At 36.4% G+C, this 24,737-nt stretch overlaps 1 protein-coding gene across 1 annotated transcript in view; it reads left to right on the forward strand.

Moving 5' to 3' along the window:
• LOC148951256 (uncharacterized) overlaps positions 1 to 24,737 on the forward strand; it is a 120,256-nt gene that overhangs the window by 22,329 nt on the left and 73,190 nt on the right. Inside the window, exons 2-3 of the mRNA XM_089091040.1 lie at positions 8,407 to 8,503; positions 16,711 to 16,815. Coding sequence (XP_088947166.1) covers positions 8,431 to 8,503; positions 16,711 to 16,815 — 178 coding nt within the window. The 5' untranslated portion in view covers positions 8,407 to 8,430. The remainder of the gene's footprint in view (positions 1 to 8,406; positions 8,504 to 16,710; positions 16,816 to 24,737) is intronic.

Here is a 24,737-nt window from a genome sequence, read left to right on the forward strand (position 1 = left end):
TTGATTATTTTGCTTGATGGTTGTTGGTTATGTTGACTTTTGATGGTTATGTTGTTTGAATGTTATGTTGGTTATGTTATGTTGATGTTTGTTGGTGATATTGGTTGCTGTTGGTTATGTTGTTTGATGTTTGATGGCTGTGAGTGTTGGTTATGTTGATGTTTTATGGTTATGTTGGTTGTTGTTTGACGGTTATGTTGTTTGATGGTTATATTTTGTTGGATGTGATTATTGATGGTTAATGGTTAAGATGGTTATGTTGTTTTTTGGTTATGTTTGATAGTTACGTTGGTTATGTTGTTTAATGGTTTTGTTGGTTATGTGATTTGATGGTTATGTTTGTTGTTGTTTGATGGTTATTTTGTTTCTTGGTTATGTTATGTTGATTGATGGTTATGTTATTATGATTATGTTTGTTGGTTATATTGTTTGATGTTTCTTGGTTGTTGTTTATGTTGTTTGATGTTTGTTTGTTTTGTTGGTTATCTTTGATTTTTATGAGTGTAGGTTATGTTTATGTTTGATGGTTATGTTGTTTGATGTTTGGTGGTTATGGATGCTGGTTATGTTATGTTGATGTTATGTTGTTTGATGGTTATGTTGTTTCTTGGCTATGTTGTGTGATTTTGCTGTTTGTTGGTTGTTGTTTGATTATTATATTTGATGGTTATGTTGGTGATGTTATGATGATTATGTTTGTAGGTTATGTTGTTTCTTGGTTATGTTGGTTATGTTGTTTGATGGTTATGCTGGTTATGTTGTTTGATGGTTATGTTTGATGCTTATGTTGTTTGTTTGTAATATTTGAAAATAAATGCTGTTACTAGCCCCTCAGGGCTAGTAGGCAAGATTCCCCATTTCTAGACGCTCGTACTTGTTCAATCATGCCTCCCCAGGTAGTAGAAGCCATATTGTTTTGCCTCTGCTTAACCTTTTCTTAAACGGCCCATCACGGTACACACCCCTTTTTGTTTAATCCCCATACCCTCTGATATCACGCCACCCACCTCTATACTTTAAAGGGTTAGATACGTGGAGCTACCAACCCCTCAAGCCGTCACATTTACGCAAGACTCCGTGATAAACCGCCCTGGACTCCTAAGATGTCACACTACTTAGCCCGTTTCAAACGGACAGGTTTAATATGATTGACGCAACTTATGTCGCCATGCGTCAGGAACTCATGAGTGAATCCCCGCTTGTAACGTAACGACAGCTCACATCTTACGTAATTATTGTGCAACACTGTAACGTAGTACTTTTTGTTTTCTCCGGAACCCCCAAAGAGTTTTTTTTTCATTAACTTAATGGCGCTACACACTTTATGTAAGGTCACATAAGTATTGTACAAGACTATCATGTAATACTTTTTTCGCCAAAAAGCCTCAAGAAATTTTCTTTTCCAGCGTTACTTTTTTTCGCTCGAAACACCTTTCACATTTTTCGTTCTTTGTTCCTAGTTCTTGACCCCACCAGGACTCAATAGGTCATTCCCATCAAATGGCTTTGTGCCTTAACTGGAAGGACTAAACTGCTATTCCCAGTATTTTATATCTGGAACCATATTCTATAATTAACCTGATGTACTACACCTAAGATTCCATATTTTTGGCAAACACTAGAATGATGTATTTCTCACCCAATTTGACAACCTCCCGGAGACAATCGCTGTCAAGGTATTCATTTTATAAAGGTCCAAAACAATACATTTTATAAACACAGACAATGTACATAATGGGTTTTAAAATTTGAAACAAATTGACAAGCAATAAAACATAGAAAAAGACAGCTAAAAAACACAACAAAAAATAAAAGGTGAAAAAAGCCATAACATATTATACAAAAAATAGCCGTGTATTATGGAAAATCGAGGTTCCTAGCATGCAACCCGGGGTGGAGGGGAGGGGGGGAGTGTTAGTAGAGATAGATTTAAAGCGTTTTAAGAAATATCTACAAAGGACTCTTAATGGAAATATCCACTTCTTCAAGTGGGATGTTAGATTTCACACCATCCTCATAATACGCCCCCCACCCTTCCCCTTTGATATTAGAGTTTAATTTTTACACAATAAAATATATCGTGAGACTACAATACATATCACTTCATTCTACATTTTTATCGAATTTTTCATGATATTATATTCGCACAATTTCAAATCAATGACACATTTAAGAAACAAACACACTGTATACGGTACTGTCGTCTCTGAAACAACTCGCTCTGGAGAAAGCCCTATAGTTAGGGTGAGGGGGCCGTATAGGGGAGTAGAGGGGAGAGGGGTGTAGAGGGGAGGAGGGCCGTTTTTTCGTTACCAGCTCAACACTGCCGTTGTTTTCGTCACCAGCACAACACTTCCATTTTTATTTATAATTTTTCTTTCTTTGTGCAAAGCAGTCACTTTCAAGTGTATATTTATTGTTATCCCGCCTTCGTCCACTAGGGTGCCGGCCCGGCCGCTGACCATCTCCGAGGGAGTGTCCAGTTCTCCCGAGTGGTTTGTATCAGCCTTCTTGCAACCCAGGAGACATTTTTCGGAAAAATATCAAAACACGCAAAGGGGAAAATTCTATTTTGAGAAATTCTCATGCCCACTCATCCCACGCACTGCGGGGGAGTTTGGTCAGTTTTGACTCAGTCTGGGAACGACATCCGGACTTTGGCTAGACGATAAAGGAGGTTAAAAAATGGTCTTACTCGAGATAACTTAAAAAGTAGTAATATTAGGGAAATTATCATATATTTTCTAGGACATGCCCCCCTGACGTCACAGCATCCCTGTTTCTAGCGCTCAGCTAGCAAGATTCCCACCCTTGGCAGGCCCACCCAAGATTCCAGGAGTTCTATTATTTCTTCTCTATTGCCAAGATTCCCATCCGTTTTTGGCAAACTGTTTTTCTGGAAGATTCCCGGGATTTCCGTGAACCAAGTCTAATATGAATGACGTCAGTGTATGTCGCAAGCTGGACTAAAAGGACCCCAAGAGGGTCCAGCACGGCACACACATACGGGTTTTGTGTAATAACGGTGGTGCACATCTTAAGCAAAGATACCTAATCAGAGAGGATGGAAAATAACCTTGCGAGAAGGAAAGATACCCAAACCGTTAAAAAGTATACTTATGGTCCAGAACGGAATGGCGCTGAGACACTGTTTTCAAACTAAAACTAACCCTCAGGACTCCACTCCCCACCGTCATCCAAATGACACCATCCCCCCCCCCTAGGGCATTTTCAATCTTATAACTCGGAAAATAAACTTCTGGAATCACATTAAACACTATATTTTTGAAAACAGAGAAGCCCCCCTTTCTTTACTAGTGTTTGATACTCTAAGCATTTCACCTCACAATGTTACACTATTACTGCCCCTGTGACACACCACTGACACCACCCCATTTCCCCCAAAACACTTTTCAGACATTTCTTGTTAAAGTTTTTACGTAAACTCATTCATTCGGGTTTATGGAAGCAATTCACGCCACAGTACCACAATGTAACTACTTTCTAGCACCCTTATGACACTCCTCTACCATCAACACCGTCTTTACAAAACACTTTTCAGACATTTCTTGTTTAAAATTTTACTTCATTCATTCATTTGGGTTTTTGCAAGCAAGTACCACACTATTACTGCCCCCTACAACAACCCTCTGTCTTCACGCCCCAAAAACATTTTTCAGACATTTCTTGTTAAACGTTCTACTTCAAGTTATTCATTCGGGTTTTCGTAAGCAATTCACCCCACAGTACCAAACTATTACTGCCCCTACAATACCCCTCTGTCATCCTCCCCATCTCCCCCAAAAAACTTTTCAGACATTTTTTGTTAATAGTTTTACTTCAAGTCATTCATTCGAATTTTCAAAAGCAATTCGCGCCACAGAACCACACTATTACTACCCCTACAACAACCCTCTGTCAACGCCCTCCCCCAAAACACTTTCCAGACATTTCTTGGTAAAAGTTTTACTTAAAGTTATTCATTTAGGTTTTCGTAAGCGATTCACCAACAGTACCACCCTATTACTGCCCATACAACAGCCCTCTATCATCGCCTCATCTCTCCCAAAACCTTTTTCATGCATTTCTTGTTAAAAGTTTTACTTCAAGTCATTCATTTGGGTTTTTGAAAGTGGTTCGCGCCACAGTACAACACTATAACTGCTCTATGACACCTCTTTGTCAACGACCCATCTCCCCCTAAACACTTTTCAGACGTTTCTTCTTAAAAGTTTTACTTCAAGTCATTCATTTCGGTTTTCGTAAGAATTCTCGCCACAGAACCACACTTTAACTGCCCCTACAATACCCCTCAGTCATCGCCCCATCTCCCCAAAACACTTTTCAGACATATTTTCTTAAAAGTTTTACTTCAACTCATTTATTGGGATTTTCGTAAGCAATTAACGCCGCAGTACTACACTATAACTACTCTTTAGCATCCCTATGACATCCGTCATTATCATTTTAAGCGTCTTCTAACGTTTGAAACACGCACACACACACAAACACACACACAAAACACACACACACTAAGTCACACTCTATCTCAAACACACACTCACAATTTCACACACACACACACACACACACACACACACACACACACGCACAAACACAAACACACACACACACACACACACACACACACACACACACACACACACACACACACACACACACACACACACACACACACACACACACACACACACACACACACACACACACACACACACACACACATACACACACACACATACACATAAATACATACACACACACACACACACAAAAAAAAACACAAACACAAAAACAAAAACAAAAACACACACACAAACAGACAAACACACAAAAAAAAACACACAGACACACAAACATACACACACAAAAACCTAAGAACACACACAAAGACAAACACACACACACATAAACACCCACACACAACAACAATACACAAAAACACAAAACATACACACAAACACACACACTCATACACACACACACACATACACAAACACACAAACACACCCACACACACAAAACACACCCACATACAAACACACGCACACAAAAAACATAAACACAGAAGAAACCCACACACAAACACACAAACACAAAAAAAAAAACAAAAACAAACACACACACATAAACACCCACACACACACAAAAACACACACATACACACGCAAAAACAAACACAAACAAAAAATACACACTCAAAAAAACACAAAAACACACACACACACACAAAAAAAAAACACACACACACAACAACACTCACACACACAAACACACACACACACGCACAAAAACAAACACAAAACAAACACATACATACACACAAACCAAACACGCAAAAACACGCACACACAGACACGCACACACACAAACAAACAACACGCACACAGACACAAACACACACACACACACTCACACAAAAAAACACACACAGAAACACACACACAAAAACACAAACACACACAAAAAGGATTCTTCGTCAAAATTTAAGACTTGGAATATATCTATAGTGGTTTACCTTGTCACTGTTACATTCTGTAGATGTTTCAAGTTCATTTTGTAACTTTTTTCGCTAAAATGTAAGACATTAAACCACTACAAAAATACTCCATGTCTAACATTACAAGTAAAAAATCCCGAAATGAACTTTGAAATATCAAAAAAATGTAGCAGTGACATAGTGGACCACAAGTCTTACATTTCAACGAAAATTTCAAATAGAACTTTGAAACATCTCCATAATGTAGCGGTGACAAGACACAACGCTACGAAAATATTCCATGTGTTACATTTCAACGAATAAATCCCAAAATGAACTTTGAAACATCAAGAGAGTGTAAGAGTGACAAGGTAAACCACGACACAACAGTAAGAAAAAATTGCAAGTCCTACATTTCAACGAAAAAATTCCAAAATGAAGTTTGAAACATCAAAAGAGTGAAAAGAGTGACAAGGTAAATCATGACACGACACTAAAAAATATTCTAAGCTTTACATTTCATGGAAAAAATTTCAAATGAATGCTGAAATATAAAGTGAATGTGGCAGTGACAAGGTAAATCAGTACAAAAATATTGCATTTCTTACATTTCAACGAAAAAATCCTAAAATGATCTTTGAAACATCAGCAAAATGTAGCTCTGACACGCTGAACCAGGAGACAACAGTATTTTAGATCCGCTTCCTACTTACTGGGCATATGCCCCGCGCAAAACATACCTAAGAGGAGAAAATGTTTAAAAAAATTGGGGTTCTTTGATTCGTTACACCCAAAAATGAGCCAAACCTTGCTTTCCTCCGACAGACATGGAATTTTCAGGGTATGTAGACTGGGCCAGTGGGTCTTTAGAGGGAAAGAAATTCTGGAGAAAAATTTAGTTTATCGATCTACGGCACATTTTTTTTTCTTTTTTTCTGTCGACCCACTTGAAAGTTTCAGGTTATGCAAAAACCTCCACGAAAAAAGAAAACAAATCTACGACGTCTGATTTTTCTTCTTTTTTCTACAACAAAACAAAAGTCTTTCTTATAGCCGAATTTGAAAGGCATTTACTTAAACAAAGTTCTGGCGTCATCGGTAATAGAGTTTTTGGTCTTTTTATGGGGGGGGGGGGAGGGTGACCACCTGTTCAAAACAGCTTTTCTTATATTAGGCTCCTTTTGGGAGTTATAGCTGCTAGGTTTGAATCGATCAAGGATAGAACCGGTTTGTAGCTCATTAATGGGCCATCTTACAAGCCCACTCTTAAAAAAAATTGTGATCCTCTTAGTCAAGGCAACGCCCTTTGAAAATTTCAAGCCAATTTTTGAAGGGGGCCGTGGCCTCAAGAGTTTTCTTTTTCGTAAAATAAAGTGAACTCGTCCAAGGACTTGGTTTAAGTTTCAAGCCATTCAGAAAAAACCTGATCGGAACCGTTTTTAGGAGGCATACTCCCCCAAGTCAAAACTATATTTCTTCTTTAGGATCCCCTTGGCATAGAGACTTACAATTGGAGGTTTCAATTCGTAAAAAAACACTCCTAGAAAAAACGTTCAGTTTATTGGCTCTTTGTTGCTGTCTTCGGAAGAACAAATTTTTTTTTCTACTGTCCCTTGTGTATTTTGCTGTCCTTTGCAACAGCAATTAGGGATATAGGTCTCAAGATAATCGGATGGAACAGTTTTTTAGCCGTTTTTTGGACCCAATTTTTGGAGGAACTGTGCCTGGAGAATAAGGTTTTCTTATTCTTCTTTTTCATTAGGGTGCACTTGTCCAGATAAATACGGTTTTAAGTTTCAAGCCGCTCATAAGAAAATTGTTGTATATTTTGTAGGGTTCCCTATTCAGGTAAGTTGTCCTTTTTTCAATTTTGTTTTTGGTAAACTTAGGAAAAAAAAATTAGGTCCTAGTCCTTAAATTAATTATTCTTTGTTGATAGGTTCCATTGGCCCAGGATTTTACGAGTGTAATTTTCAAGCCATTCAAAGAAATATATATTTGGCTCTTTTTTTGAAGGAAACAATATTTGCTTTTCCCCTCCATTTTATTGTGCCGTGGGATCCTTTTGACTCAAGGACTTAAGCCTATAAGTTTTTGAGCCGACCAAGAAAAAGCTTGTGGCACCTTGGGGGGCCAATTTCTGGTGTACTAGCTCCTCCAGGGATATGGGAGACTTTAAACTAATTTACTTATATAGGATATTTTAAACTGATTTACAATACAGTTGACTCTTGGCCGAAAGATTTATGAATGTAAGTTTAAAAAAAGATCAGGGACAACAAGTTTTGCATTCTTCATCCACAAGAAAAACTGGGTCCCCTTAGCCCAGGCAACAATTCTTGGAAGTTTCAAGCCGATGGCATGAAAAGTTTTTGAATTGTTTCAAAGGCATCATATTGAGGGTAGGTCTTGGACCAACTAAAATCGATTTTTGGCCATGTCTTGGCCTTCCCATGGCCCAAAAACTTCAGCATAAGGGCCAAGGCCAATTAGTATAATTTTGGCCTTTTTTTGGGACCACATTTAAATTTCAATTTAATCAGACAAAACAATTCTTGGTTCCTTTTTCGAGCCCCATTTCAGAGGGTCCATTGCCCCCAGACAGTTGTATACACATTAGGTTACTTTGGATTCAAGGACTTGAGGCTGTGAGTTTCAAGCTAATCAGGAACAGAAAATATGTAAGTAAATTTCAAGGAGGCCCCCTAATGCCCCTCTTTTCATAACAAGACATTTATTCCTCTTCAAAGACAAGAGTTTATGGACTAATCTTGGAAATTTTAGACTGTTTTTTACTATAACAGCATATTTTGTAAGCTGATTTTTCGCTACTATTTTTTTTTCAAGGATAGTCCTTGGAAAAAAACACATATCTTTGTGTAATCAGTGGGTATTTTACTTTTCAGGAACACTCAATAAGTCTTAAAACCATGGAAGAAATGGCAAATGCATCACCGGCTCAGAAATGTTTGGAGTCTATCGGGGAAGGGACAGTAAACCCAGGTATTTGAATTTTAATATATTGCCCACGTGTAAAACAGTATCATTCTTATGACCTAAGGTACTTGCCCTACGACTTTCAAGCCTACCAGTGAAAACAAGCTGCTTACTCTTCTGCTGAAATTTTAGCGGTGAAAATGGCGCTTGAGGGATGACTGGCCCAATTTTTGTCTCCAATAATACAGACGGACAAAGGATTTTGCTATAACAAAAAAGGTTTGAAATGCCTAATTTGTACAAGAGCTTATTGGGATTGGTGGGGAGGGGGTTGTTGTTGGAGGAGCTGGCCTACTATTTGTTTCGAATCATACTGGATGAAAATCCTTACATAAATCCTTGAGCCATCCTACCTTTATTCCTCCTCAGGTCATACCGATTGAAAATCCTTGTATGATCCAAGTTGAATCAATGTACAACCTTCCCACCTTTGCACTAAAAATCTAGTGGTGAGAGGGGAGGCGGTTGTAGCATGCATCATGTGTCCACTTTGCCTTCCTAATTGCTCTGTGACTCCTAAATTTTTCCGTGACTCCTTTTGCAAAAACTGCAGAACGCCTCTCTCTCTCTGTTGAGAAGCTGAAGATTGGAGGGGTGGATAAAAAGAGCCCCAAATCCACTTTATGCTTCTAATACAACAGATTGAAAATAATTGCAGAATGTCGCTAAAACATACAGCATTCCCAACTTCGTGCTTACGATTTGCCATGGGAGAAATTGAGGGCTCTTGCGGGGTCTTGGGCCCACTTTGCTTCTCAATCGTGCATATTGAAAATCATTGCGTGATTTTAATTTAAAGATAGTGAGCAATTGCTATCTTTTAGGAAACAAAATGTCTGTAAAAGAGGTAAAGGGGTGCTGGTGGGAACAAGGGGCCACTTCATGCTTCAAATACTAAAAATGGATGAACCTTTTATGATTCCACTTCAAACAAGGTGCGAGTGGCCTACCTTTCTGGTAAAAATTTGGCAAGCATGGAGTAGTCGGGGAGGGTTTTGGAAGAGCTAAGGGCCGACTTTGAACCCTCAATCTTACTGATCCCAAATTCTTACGTGGTGCAAACTAGGTGCCCCATGCCCTCGTTTCTTCTAGAAAGTTGGTGGTGGGTGGTAGTGATGTTGGAAGGTTTGATTGTCCTGAAATCCCACAGATTGAAAACCCCTGCGTAATTGCGATTGAAACAATGTGCGGCATGCCTTTCTTCCTGTTAGAAAGTTGGTATAGATGGAGTGATTTGCTGGTGAGGAACCAAGGGCTGAGAATTAAGGTTTAAATAATATGCAATATGCCTAATTTTCAGCTGAATATTTGGGGGGGGGGATGTTGGAGGAGTCGTGTATCCATATAAAACTTCTCATAATACAGATTTAAAGTGCTTGTATGATTCATCCAACCCATGAACCATGATACCCCTATGAACCTAGTAGGAGTATATATGTCTCTGAAAATTCCTTTTCATGCATCTCTGACTTTTGAATAAACATTTTAAACGTTGGAAATGTTAGCGCGCCCTAAAAATAATGGAAAAAGACAACGTAATTCAATAAAATATTTTTATTCAATAAAATACTTTTATTGAAATAATTGCATGAATATCATTATCAAAATGAATGCCTTAAATCAATCCCATAAAATATTTCATCATGCTTTCTCTTGAGATATTGTCTTCCCTTGATATTGTCGATCAAACCCCTTTTGATTATACTTGTGGTTTCAATGGCTATTACGGCAATATTTTTACATAGATTGCAGTTTTGACACGTTGATAAGATATTGGAAATGCCATTGGCAGTGGAGTAGGCCTGTCTTCTTCTTGTCTTCTTTTGAATGATAATGCGAATAAGATGGTGATATGATCTATCAACAGGAAACATGTTACCAGTGGCATAAGCAAGGAGTTTGCCTTCATCATCAACTATAAATTTTATGTTCGCATTTTCTTTTAGCCCTATTAACGCTGTAAATTTTACTCTGGTATATCCACCACTAGTAATGTCGAATTTTTTCTCAATTGGTACTCAATTGGAATTTAACACCTTACTGTAATGGCAACATACGCATACATTTCCAAAACGATCCCCATTAGCAGTTGTTTCATAGTTCAAATAGCTCTCTTTTTCGGCATTGAATGCTACGATAACCTTATCATGAACACACATCTTCTTCGAATATTTTCATCTTCACCTTTTAAAATAAGATGTGAGTGCTTATCCTTACAATGTACAAATGATACTGTTCGAAAACTTACAGTATATTAGCTAATGTCCATGAACAACCATAGATCACCATAAAGCAGCCTTATAAAAAAAATCCTGGAATGAGTGAAAGATTCAAAATGCCTTGGGTGCGATACATTGTGCCAGAGAGTGTCACATACCAGCCATAGTGCACCATTCTGGTGTGAATTGACACGGTGTATCATTAGGGGGTGACTTTTGAAAACATGAACCAATGGATTTAATGCATTGTTTTTAACAAGAAAATATCTGGAAATGTTTTAGGAAAGGTGAGGTGGTTTCAGAGGATGCCACAAACCAATCATAGTGTGGAACAGGTCGGGAATTGTCGGAAAATAATAGCAATAAAAATTAAAAATGTATCAATTGGTGTATTGAAGCGTCAGAAAACGGTTAAATGATGATGAAGAGTACCGAGGGGTAGGGTACCCTTGGAAATAACCATTGGAAATAAGGAGAAGGCCCCTTCATGAAATGTTTTAAATTATAAGTGGCGTGAACTGCCTTGGACTCTCACATTCTAACAATGAAATGCCAAGTCCCGCTTTTCAAATAAAAACAGTGTTCAATTTTAGATTTATAAGCTTGTTTTTTTTGTACAAAAAAAAGGTTGAAAATATCCTTGGGTAGATGATGGATGCCACGTGAATGCCACGGGAGGGGCGAGTAATGTCATGGGGGTGAGTTTGACTCGTTTATTCATTGTAAATTTCTGTTCGTTTTGGGTTTCATTTATTTATCGATGTTGATTTGTGGTAGTTTCACGCTTGGTAAATTATTTGATTTTATTTTTGCATATTTTTTGTTTAATGGAGTTCTTTACTTCTCTTTGAAAATCTTATTTTATGGAAAAAATTGTTTTAATTAATTTCTGTTCGTTTTATATTGACACAGTCTTTTCAGGGAAAAAGAAAAATACTACTTTAAATCTTTTATTTTTATAAGACTTTATAGTTTGGCCTGCTATTTGTATGCCGGAGAAAAATTTTCAAATATTTTTAACAACAAACACCCTTTTAAAAATCTGGACACAAATAGTAATGTTTAATTTAGTTTCATTCCTCCTTTAGTTGACCTGAAATGGAAAACTTGATACCATTCGCAAAAAATCTGTTTACTTTCTTTCATAACTTGGATACACATACACTATTTAGATTTGGTTAAATTTTAAGAGCAGAAGTAGTCCCAAAAATTTGAACATAATACCCTCAGTCGTTCTTGGGATACGGCTGAGATGCCTTATTGGGAATTAGCATCAACACAGTGCATTTTGGTTTAATCTTAAGGCAACATTTTGTTTTTAAAAATAAGGGCCAATGGGGAGGGTGGGCGCGGGAGGGGGATTAGTTGCCCTCCAATCACTTTCGACGCCTTACTCTATCTATAAGAACCTTATATGCCCCCAAGGCATAACTTACAACCTTTGTCCTGGGGGCTCTGGGGGGTTTGTCATCCTTAAGTACATTATTTTCGGAACTTTCAACTATCTTGAACAAAATGGCTAAACTAATCTCTAAACTTTGATTGACTGTTTTTGGAGAAATGGTAGGCGTGAGAGGGGGGTTAATTACTCTCCACTTACTTTCGACTATTAGAAAGGGCAATCTCAATTTAGAATCAAATGAACCCTTTTTGAAAACTCTACAACAACTTTTTATATAAACCTTATATGCCCCCGGGGCATAACTTACAACCCTTGCACTGAGGGCTCTGAGGGGATTATCATCCTAAAAGGCCGAATTTCCAGAGCTTTCAACTACGTTGAACATATTGGCTATCTCAAATTTTGATTGGATGTTTTTGGGAAAATAGTGGGCGTGAGAGGGGGTTTAGTTGCCCTTCAATCAGTTTCGACTATTAAAAAGGGCACTAGCCCTTTCAATTTCCAATTGAATGAGTCCTTTTTGAAGTTTCTACAACATCGCTTTCTGAAAAACTTTATATGCGTCCAGGGCATAACTTACAACCCTTGCCCTGAGGGTTGAGGGGGGGGGAGGGGGTGTCATCCCTAAAGACCTAATTTCTAAAGCTTTCAACTACGTTGAGTTAAATGATTATCTCAAAATTTTGATTGGATGTGTGTGGGGAAATTATGGGCGTGATAGAGGAGTTAGTTGCCCTCCACTCAGTTTTGACTATAAAAAAAGGCACTAGCTCTTTGAATTTCCCATGGAATGAACCCTTTCTGAAGTTGTTACGACGAACATTTCAATAAAAACCTTATATGCCCCCAGGGCATAACTTATAAGCCTTGCCCTGAAGACTGTGGGGGAGTTTCCTGCTCGAAGGTATAATTTCCTGAACTTTAAACTGCATGGACGAAATGGCTATCTCAGAATTTGATTGGAGGTGTTTGGGGAAATGGGGGGCGTGGAAGGGGTTTTAGTTGCCTTCCAATCACTATTGACTATTAAAAACGGCACTAGCTATTTCAATTTCCAATCGAATGAGCCCTTTTTGAAGTTTCTATGACTACGCGTTCTATAAAAACCTTATATGTCCCCAGGGCATAACTTACAACCCTTGCCCTGAGGGCTGTGTGTGCGTTTGTGTGGGGTGGGGTTGTCATCCGCAAAACTTACTTTCCAAAACTTAAAACTACGTTGAACAAAAGTGCTATTTCAAAATTTTGATTGGATGTGTTTGGGGAAAAGGTGGGTCCGAGAGGGGGGTTAGTTGCCCCCCAATCACTTTCGACTATTCAAAAGGGCACTAGCTGTTTGAATTTACAATAGAAAGAGCCCTTTTTGAAGTTTCTACGACAACGCTTTCTATAAAAGCCTTATATGTGGCCAGGGCATAACTTAAAACCCTTGCCCTGAGGGCTCTGGGGGATTTTTCTCCTCAAAAACATAATTTCTATGTGAAAATTAACTACGCTGAATAAAATGGCTATCTCAAAATTTTTATTGGATGTGTTTCGGAAAATGGTGGGCGTGGAAGGGGTGTTACTATTAATAAGGGCACAAGCCGCTCCAATTTCCAATTGAATGTGCCCTTTTCGAAGTTTCTACGGTAACTTCTTCGATATGAAGTGCCCTGGTCTAAAAAAATAAATAAATAATACATTGTACTAACACCGTTCTTATATGCCCCAGGGCATAACTTAAAACCCTTACCCTGAGGGTTGTGGGGAGTGTCCTCCTCAAATACATATTTTGTATCTGGAAATCAACTCCGCTGAACAAAATGGCTATCTCAAAATTTTAATTGGATGTGCTTAGGGAAATGGTGGGCTTGGATGGGGTGTTAGTTGCCTTCCAATCGCTGTCGACTATTATAAAGGGCACAAGCCACTCCAATTGCCAATCGAATGAGCCGAAGTTTTTACGACAACTCCTTTGATACGAAGTTCCCTGGTATTGAAACAAAAAGAAAAGAATAAAAAAAAAATAATACATTGTGCCAATATTGTGCTTTACTTAGGCAGCGCTATTTCGCTGCCTATGATATTTCATCCTTTATAAGCTTATTCACGTTTTGTTTTTCCGTTTGTTGAGTTTGAAATGCTTTTTTCTGTGATTCGATTTTTTAGCGTTCTTTATCAACAAATTTTGTATATACAAAAGTCTGTGTGTTTTTTTTAGCTTTATTGATCCAGGACGAATTTTCAATATGTAATCGCTTGCACAATTTAAGTATCTTGTATCCCCTCTCGTATTTATTTCACCCCTGATAGCACATTCAACTCCCAGTAGTGTAATGGACTCTATTACTAGAAAATACGCTTACAGTAACCCGCAATATTATCTGATAACACTAAAAACAGTAATTAACAAGCCGGTGCATACTAAATCTATGCAATTTTTAGTAAACGATTTACCCCTCTGCGTGTCAATTATTGCAGCCATTGGAAACATGCAATTCATTTACTCATTCTACTGTGCGTGAACAGGGGATTCTCCTTGGGTGCTATAGGTTATTTCATAGAATTTATTAGCCGAATCATAATATTAGAAATAGATTGCTGGCCCAGTTGGTTAACGCTCCATTCCATTGGATGGAAGTGTCTTTTTGAATCATAATTGGGACCAAAATCATTAGAATATAAAGTATCCCAGAGAAAAACATATTGAAAGAAAAGGAAATCTCATAAAGTATTGTGTAACATGATGCGTGTACATTGTCATTATGTAATACTCACATGTGTATCCTCCTCAGTTGCAACTGAGAATACCCGGACGGGGCTCCCTGAAGTAACTTGTCACATGAGAATGCATCATCACACTAGTAAACCTTCCCCCTTTTGTAAGAGCTAAAAAATCTTGAACAACGTCTTGAAAAAAAAGAACGTCTTGAAAGTTCTTGAGACGTCTCAAAAAACATCTTGAAAAAAATGTCTTAAAAAGATCTTGAAAGAAAAAGAAATCCAGAGAAAAAAAGCATGTAGAAAATGTCTTGGGAAAAGAAAAAAACACCCTGAAAGAAAAATAACGGCTTGAAAGAAAAAAAAAGGCCTTGACAGAAAAAGAAATCCTGAAGAAAAAAATATTCTAAAGTATTATGTAACATCCCACGTCTGCGCCGTCATTACATAACACCCCACGTGTGCGCTGCCATAACGTAACATCCCCAAATTTTTGCTGCCATTACGTAACACCCACGTGTGCACTTTCATTACGTAACACCTAAGTGTGCTCCTCCTCAGTTACAAGTAGGGGTTTCCCACGGGCCCAAGAAGTCTAGCTTGTCACGCAAGATTGCCTCATTCTCAATAAAGCTACCAAGTCACCTAAGATTACGCTACCCTCAATAAATCTATCAAGTCACTCAAGATTGTGTCACCCTCAACTCCAATTACGTAGAAACAGAAAGTAAACATTCTCTATGACGTGACAAACACCTGCTGTTGTGACCGTTCTTATTGCGGGGATTCCTGACTGCTTAAAACAGGGCTGTTGTCGCAATCACTGGGTAAGGCTGCCTTTAAAAGCAGGGGCCTCTTTAAAAGCAGGGCTATGGAACTCTTTAAATAGATTAGGGGATACTGCTACTTAGTGCCTTTGTTAGAAAAACAATCATATATTATGCCCCCATCGCTCTTTACTTAGGCAGCTCTATTGCGCTGCCTATGATAATATTAAAACATCAAAATTGTCGAGACTTTCAGGAATCAATGTCAGTTTATTTAAACAGTCTGTTTGGTTTCATTATTTTGATATGCAGTAAATTTGTATCCTAGCTTTTTTCGTTTTAAACCCATTCCTTCCACACGTATATAAAATTAATTGTTAAATCATTTATTGATTCGTCAAGATATTCTTTTAAAAAACTAAACAGATTGCTTCAATATTGCCAATATTTATTTTAAAAGATTTTTTAGTAGTCAGTTTCATATAATTTTTACTTAATATAATCAAAAGGATAAAAACATGTCTTCTTAAAATAGTAACTTGAAAGGCACAACTGTAACTATTATAAAGAAAAATCCTATCCTGTAATCTTGATTAAGATCATGATTTCCCTCTTTCGTTGTTAACATTGTTACCAATAAAAATCATACTTTTCAAAATAAATATGGCTTTCGGTGAAGTGCAAACAACACTCAAACCTTTTAGAGGTTGGAAATGGGTGGAATTAATTGATTAGCAATTGTAGAATTTTTATGCTTTAGAACTTTTGCCCTCTTTGGACTCAAATTACTTTGGACCTAAAAGGGTCTCTTTGGCTCTTTTGGACCGAAAAGAAAAATTTGTATTTTGCTTTTGTGTGATTTTGTTATGTGAACTAGAGCTTTCAATTTCTGTATGCATAAGTTTTCCCCTCATTTTCTCTCTCCTACAATTTGATACGGACAAGCTGTGAAAAAAACAAACAAAGAAAATAAATAAAACATATTTGTAACAATCCTTCTTGGCCTAAGTACGTCAACAAATCTGTCATTTACTATCCTTCCAACTATTGATATTATGGATTGTGTCGATAATTTCCAAACTATTTATCGCGTAGGTAAATAATAATTTGCTGTTTTTCTAGGATGGTGTCAACCTGTCTGGGATGACTTTCTGTGTTGGCCCCAAACAGAAAACGGGTCAATGGTGGAACTACCATGTCCAAATGGAAGGATGAGCCGAATAAAAAGTCAGTATCGCTAATTTCTTATATAATTTAAGCTTATGCAGTCCCAAGACTAGCCATACTATTGACCAAAATTCAGAAATTAGGCTTTACTGAAAACGATGTAATAGTGATAATTTTTTTTCTGAACTACTTTATAATATTGTAAAGAATAGTAAATTGAGGTAAATAAAGCAAAAATTAACAGTAACAAAAATATCCACAGCGAGCCAATCCCAAGTCATTAGCTAACAGCAGAAGTTAGATCTCCGAATCACAAGTAACAGCATGGTCACATAGAGATGAATCATTTTTGGCTAAACCTCCCCGATTATACTTTCGACAATTTTCATCTATGTTTGCTCAGCTGCTTCCTAATTTGTTTCTTTTATATCTGGAAAACAGGAATTTGAACCGCAGAAAAGAAGAAAAAACATTGAATCCTAGACACCTAAAACAAAACATCGGACATATATTGGCTATCAATTACAAAATAGTCTCATTAAATCCTAGTATTAAAAGCTAAATACTCGTATTTGTTAGCATTATTGTATACTCACATTAAACCGTAATAGCGAGCAATGTAATTAAGGTAAATTAAAAAGTTAAGTTTAGAACGAATAATAAGTAAAAGATCATCTGCGTAACATATACTATTTTTGTAAGAGAGCAATAATTGTGTATGTATTTACTTATTTTTTCTAGAAAACGGCTCCATATTTTATCAGGAAAATTTGTATCAGGGAATTTTCTAGCCCAAAAAATTTGATCTATATAGGTCATAAGCTTGAGAAAATTCGCTAACAGCCTTAATTTTTGAAAAAAGATTCATGTCAGAGACGTCATATTTATGAATACAATCGAAAAGAATACTTACGTCATATTTGCCTCTGTAGTGGTTGTATCGTTTTCACGATGCAGGCAAGATTACAATAGAAACAAATGATTGACAAGAAAAATCCTACGATTGACGTCATTTCTATGAGTACATTTCAAGAGAATAAATTATATCACCCCCCCCCAAGAGTGAACGTATCTTCTTTGTATGAATGAAAAAAACGAGATTACAAAAGGAACATAGCTAAGTATAAAACACCAAGTGTAATTAGTCTATTTACAAAAGGTGTTTTAAGTAGTTTCATAATGCCTAGAGTAAGTAGATCAAGCAAAGAGAGTAATTATAATACCTAGAGGACAAATGATGAACCTAGACCATCAAACCTGACAAGACCAATCCGATCTGACCGAATCTGACCAGTCCGAGTAGCTAAGGCAAAGGGTATTAAAAAAAACCTAAAATAATGATAAACGAAAATGAAGAATGAAGAAATATACAGTCAGAATACTTGCGTCAGAAAAAATTACAACGAGTCAAAAATAAAAGTGAAGAACAAAGAAATATACGGTTACAATACATGTGACGACGAGCCGTACAACAAATTAAAAATGAAAGTGAAGAACAAATAAATATGCGGCTAAAAGATATACCACAGCAAGAACAAAGAAATATGCGGTTAGAAGATAAGCGGCAGCGGGAATTACAAGTGACAGCGAGAATGACTGGCGACAAAAAAGGTCTAAATAGGTCAGGACTTTAAGGAAGAATTCGTATTCTTCCCAGGGTGGTTGTGACGATCCAGTGGTGACGTTATGACATCAAAAAGAGGCTCAAGTCTGCGTCCAGAAGGCAAGCGACAATGAGAAGCCAAATATAGAAGCCTGCCGCTTGCCGAGTGCAGGGACCCGGCAGTGAAGCCTTCGGGCTCCCGGTACTAAACAATATATGCGTAATCCCCATAAAACAAACAAAGATGTACTTGAAAACACTTGATAAAGACACGCATTAAAAATATGAGGTGAAAGAGCTCCCCTTGCCTTACACCTGACCGGACAATTATTCTACTAATCAAATATTTTTCCGAGTTAAAACATCACTGAGAATTATTTACAAATATCGTGTTGTATGGACAATCAGGGGATTAACTCCAAGTTTAGGACGTAACGGCTGCATTGCTGACATCGACCTTCGTTTTACCAAGTGTTTTATTTAGCAGCCAATCTGTAAGCTCCAATACCATCCTATACACCTCTAAGAAACGCTCGGTAAAAAAAAAAATCGTTCGGTAAAAAACGCCAAGTGTGATTCGGGCCTTAAATAGGTCATATAAGGTTTTTGCGCGAAAAGCAAGTCAAACGAATTAAAACTATTAAGTATATATAAGTGATGTTCATAATTATCGTTCTATGAAGCATCTGGGATAACATTATAGAGGTACACGTTGCGGTTCTTTGCAGCCTGCATTGTTTTTTATAACTGAATTTATTCGCACCATTATCAAAATGATCAATAATAAATGATAATAAAAGATACCTTGATTGCTAAAATTGCACAAGACAGTGATTGGTATGTATGAACTATACGATAGGGGCCCTCCCCACACCTAAGGTTTCAACCAATTGTCCCACAAAAAAGAAATCTCAGGGACTAATAATTGAAACAGATACGTTTGGAACATTAATTTTAAGTGAGACAACAATTCCAGGGAAAGACAAACATTTGTAATCAAACAGTTTGTGGTAGGCCTAACGAGCTGCAAGGAACGACGCGGCTCAATAGTAGCCAAAACTCTAAAAACGGAATTTTGATACAAATAGAAATATCAAAAGAATTGTCTTATTATGCTGATTCGAAATATATACGATTCGTTAAGTTTAGTGTTGTCCATCAAAGGCTACGAGCCTGAGAAAATTTGCCTGATTTTCGACAAAGAGGAAATACCCCCTAAAAGAAAAAGAATCTTGATGAAAATCACACCATCAGATTCAGAGTATCAAAGAACCCAACTTTAGAGGTTTCGAGCTCCTATCTACAAAAATGTGGAATTTTGTATTTTTTTTCCAGAAGAAATATCACGGATGCGGGTTTATTTGTTTTTTTTTTTATAGGAGTGATCAGTTCAACCCAGTAGCCCTAGAATATTGGAAGAGGGCTTCTTTTTACGGAAACTAAAAGTTCTAGTTCCCCTTTAAAGTAACCAAACAGATTGGGGAGCAACTAGGCCCCTCCTACGCACCTTTTAACACAAAATTGTTCAATAAAAATTGTAAGACAGCCATTTTGTTCAGCTTAGTAAGGCCAATAAATATACCTTTCGAGATGACATGACCCCCATAGCCGCTGGGGAAAGATCTTTACGTTATAAAATTTGCCCGTTGTTTGCATATAGTTTTTGTTATTTGGAAGTATGCATACATTTTTTGGGTGTAGGGGGGTGAATTTTCTGTGGGGGATTTTCCACGGGGAGATTCTTGTATGCAGAGGGAAGTTTGCGGGGTGAACTTTTCAGGGAAAATTTTACACTGGGGGAATTTGCCAGAATTCTTATACAAAATTATTTTTATTTGTCTTACTTTCTCTTTGCCGAGTCAAATTTACACGTGAAGATGTTAAGGGTAATTTTCTGGGGTATTTTCACCGGGATTGAATTGTCCAGAGGATCTTTCCGTGTGCGTTTTTTTTCTTGGAGGTGGAGCAGGACTTTCTGGCATTATTTAAAAAATGACCAAACATTAAATAAAAAAAAGTTTTTCAACTGAAAGTAAGGTGCAACATTAAAACTTAAAACGAACAAAAAATTATTACGCATACGAAAGGGGCTGCCCCCTTCTCAATACCTCGCTCTACATGCCGAAATTTGAATTTTGTCCTAACTCTTTAAGAAAGAGTCCTGAAACACAAGGGTCATTTTATTAGAGCAATAAAAACTACTAAAAAACTGAAAAGTACTAAGAAATGAGCGTGACAAGAAAGGTGTTTAGAGGGGGGGGGGGAGGGTGTTCTTCTTATGTACATAATAATTTCTGTTCGCTTTAAGTTTTAATGTTGGTACTTACTTTCAGTTGAAAAAAACTCTTTTTTTATTTAATCAAGGAAAGAGCGAACACCATCAAGGTCAATCGACTGATTCAAAACTCTTAATAAAATTTACAAAATTGTGTGACTACTTGGCATCACATGCTTTTGCGATCATGGCAATATAGAGGAGAGTAGATCAGAAATAGGTTTGCAGATTTAAACTAGCATCTTCATTTCGAGCTTAATTAAGAATACAAAAACTTATATGTAATGATGGACCCAGGTTGACTGAGGAATGATCTTAAAACTTGAAAAAATTCACTACTTTTTTCAAGTCAAAACAATAGCTGGAAAATTTGGCTCCAGAAAACCGCATTTTTGAATGAAAAAGCTTTACGAAAACGAAGTTTTTCAAGGATAACTAAAGAGCCATATTCAACTTAAGACCAGCAGAAATTAGTTACTATAATCATTCAAATCAAAATCACCAGAAATTACTATTAAAGAACAAATGAAACCCAAAACGAACTGAAATTAAATAAACAATCATATTAAGCAAACATACAACAGATATTTACATAAATGAATAAACAATCCTTAAAATGAGTGAAACATAAATTGAACATTCAAATCAAACTTAAAACTAACAAGAATCAATGCAAACAAGAGATTGACTACTGCCCCCTTCCCTAACTGTAAAAGTCTAAGGCCTAGGCTACTGTCTAATTTTCGTTATATTGAAAACCATGCGTCTTGAACAGTCCTTGGAAAGACCTAATAAAATTAAATTGAATATTTGATATATATTGATATTAATTGCTGAAAGCTCAGCAGTTAAAGGATTTATTTCACTGTAATTGTTATGTTTATTTTCAATGTTGAGAGTACAGATGAAAATATTTGTTATATGATTCGTTTTCAGTAAAGCAAAAATGACACAGTATACCTTAGACTTTTAAAACTAGGGAATGGGGGACTAGCTAAATCCTTTTTTTGTTGTAATTTTGGATCGTTTTAAGTTTCATTTGAATATTCAGTTTAAGTTTTGCTCATTTTCAGATTTTCTTATTCATTTATATTAGTACATGTTGTATGTTTGTTTGATATAATTGTCTTTTTCATTTTCAGTTCGTTTTGGGTTTCATCTATTCTTTAATAGTAATTTCTGGTATTTCTAAGTTTGAATTAAGTTTAATATGGGTTTTTACTTTTCATTGAAAAATTCTTTTACAGAAATTTCTTTTAATTACTTTCTGTTCGTTTTTTATTCCCAAAGTTTAAATCTTTCAACATTGCTCATTTCACATCAAAGTTTCTTTTTCAACATTAAAGTTACATCTAAGTATAAAAGCATCAATGTGATGTTTTTTCCAACATTTAATTTTCAAAGTTCAAGATACCCCCCAACAGTCCCTGAAAGCAGTCACAATAGATGTAATAGCAGTTACAAACAGGCACACTCACAGTTGTAAGTTGTTGCAATTGGAAGTGGTCACAGTTGCAGTCAAAACCAGTCTCATTTGCAGCCTCAACAGTAGCAGTAGTACTAGGGGTTATGAAAATTTCAATTTAATACCCTTACTTGTTCCTACTGTGTTGCAGATAGGCCTTTTTGATAGCTTGAATACATATAGTTTCTATTGATTTAGCTCAACATTTCCCTAACTAAAACTAAACTAAACTATAACTCCTAATTAAAACTAAACTAAAACTATAACTCTAAGCTAAGACTCTAGGCTAAAACTCTAAGCTAAAACTCTAATCTAAAACTCTTAACTAAAACTAAACCTAAACTATAACTCTAAACTAAAGCTCTAAACTAAACTATAAGTTTAACTAAAAACTCTAAGCTAAGACTCTAGGCTAAAACTCTAAGCTAAAACTCTTAACTAAAACTAAACTAAATTATAACTCTAAACTAAAACTCGTAACTGAAACTATACTAAACTATAAGTGTAAGTAAAAACTCTGAGCTAAGACTCTAGGCTAAAACTCTAAGCTAAAACTCTTAAATAAAACTAAACTAAACTGTAACTCTAAACTAAAACTCTTAAGTAAAAGTAAACTAAACTAAACTATAAGTGTAAGTAAAAACTCTAAGCTAAGACTCGAGGCTAAAACTCTAAGCTAAAACTCTTAACTAACTCTAAACTAAAACTCTTAAGTGAAACTAAACTATAAGTGTAACTAAAAACTCTAGGTTAAGGCCCCAGGCTAAAACTCTAAGCTATAACTCTTAACTAGAACTAAACTAAACTGTAACACTAAACTAAAAATCTTAAATTAAACTAAACTAAAATCTAAATTTACCTAAAAACTCTAAGCTAAGACTCTAGGCAAAAAGTCTAAGCTAAAGCTCTTAACTAAAACTAAACTAAAATATAAATTTAAACTAAAACTCTTAATTGAAACTAAACTAAACTATAGGTGTAAGTAAAAGCTCTAAGCTAAGGCTCTAGGCTAAAACTCTTAACTAAAACTAAACTAAACTGTAGCTCTAAACTAAAAGTGTAACTAAAAACTCTAGGTTAAGACTCTAGGCTAAAACTCTAAGCTAAAACTCTTAACTAAAACTAAACTAAACTAGAACTCTAACTAAAACAATCAAAAACCTTGAAAATACTAATAGTAGAGGCTAAAATGTTGCTATTGTCAACATTAAACCATCAACAAACAGAGCTATGTTGAACTTATGTCTACATCCAAGAAACATCCAGCAATTGTTGTTGAACTTATGTCTACATCCAAGAAACATGCAGAAATTGTTGTTGAACTTATGTCTACATCCAAGAAACATCCAGCAATTGTTGTTGGACTTATGTCTACATCCAAGAAACATCCAGCAATTTTTTTGAATTTATGTCTACATCCAAGAAACATCCAGTAATTGTTGTTGAACTTATGTCTACATCCAAGAAACATCCAGCAATTGTTATTGAACTTGTGTCTACATCCAAGAAACATCCAGCAATTGTTATTGAACTTATGTCTACATCCAAAAAACATCCAACAATTGTTGTTGAACTCATGTCTACATCCAAGAAACATCCAGCAATTGTTGTTGAGCTTATGTCTGCATCCAAGAAACCTCCAGCAATTGTTGTTGGACATATGTCAACATCCAAGAAACATCCAGCAATTGTTGTTGAAACTATGTCTACATCCAAGAACATCCAGCAATTATTGTTGAAGTTATGTCTACATCCAAGAATGATCCAGCAATTGTTGTTGAACTTATGTCTACATCCAAGAAACATCCAGCAATTGGTATTCAATACACTTAGAAACATCTCTGATTTGCCTAGAAAGAGGATGTGGTCTTGTTCCGTTAGAGGATCAATAACCTTGTCATGCTCATATTCAGTGAAGATATTGCGTCACTCCTGTCTGTATTCAATAGGCTTAGAAACATCCCCTGATTGACCTTGAAAAAGGTGTCATTGAACCTGTCCTGTTATCGGATCAATACACATAGAATTCACCGTCGATTATGTAATCAATTTCCCAGAAATCTGTCCCCTTCGTAGATCAATATAGAATTCCCCGTCGATTATGCAATCAATTTCCAAGAAATGTAGTCCCCTTCGTGGATCAATAACATTGTACCGTTAGTATTCAGTGCGCTTGTGCATTTTCCCCGCAGTATTTCCAAGTTCCCTGATTGACCTTGAAAAAGCTACTTTTAAAGTACTAAATAGTACCTTTCTTATCTGGCAATAGGGTATACTTCGTCCTGTATGTAATTACCCATTCCTACTTATATAAACAATGAACCACTTGTATAACTTACAAAACTTGCCCTATTAATGGGGGCTAAGTCATCCCCGGAGGCACAGTCATTTGGATTTTCGCCTATTTTGAACAGAATTGCTATTCTAAAATTTTGATCAGATACCTTAGGATGGAGGGCAGCTAAAAAGAGATAGGGGGACTGGTTGCCCTCCCACTACTTTTCAACCCTTTCCTAAACATGCCCTGAACGTTTAAGCTTAATATCCTCAGTTTTTCTTTTGATATTGCAGATGCAATTCTTTTACAAACAAGATGCAAATAGTGTCTTTAGATTTAGTTTAACATTCCTCTAAACACT

This window comes from Artemia sp. Qi Xiang Cuo, chromosome 6 (assembly GCF_049724085.1).
Source record: "Artemia sp. Qi Xiang Cuo chromosome 6, ASM4972408v1, whole genome shotgun sequence".
NCBI classification, from domain to species: Eukaryota; Metazoa; Arthropoda; class Branchiopoda; order Anostraca; family Artemiidae; genus Artemia; species Artemia sp. Qi Xiang Cuo.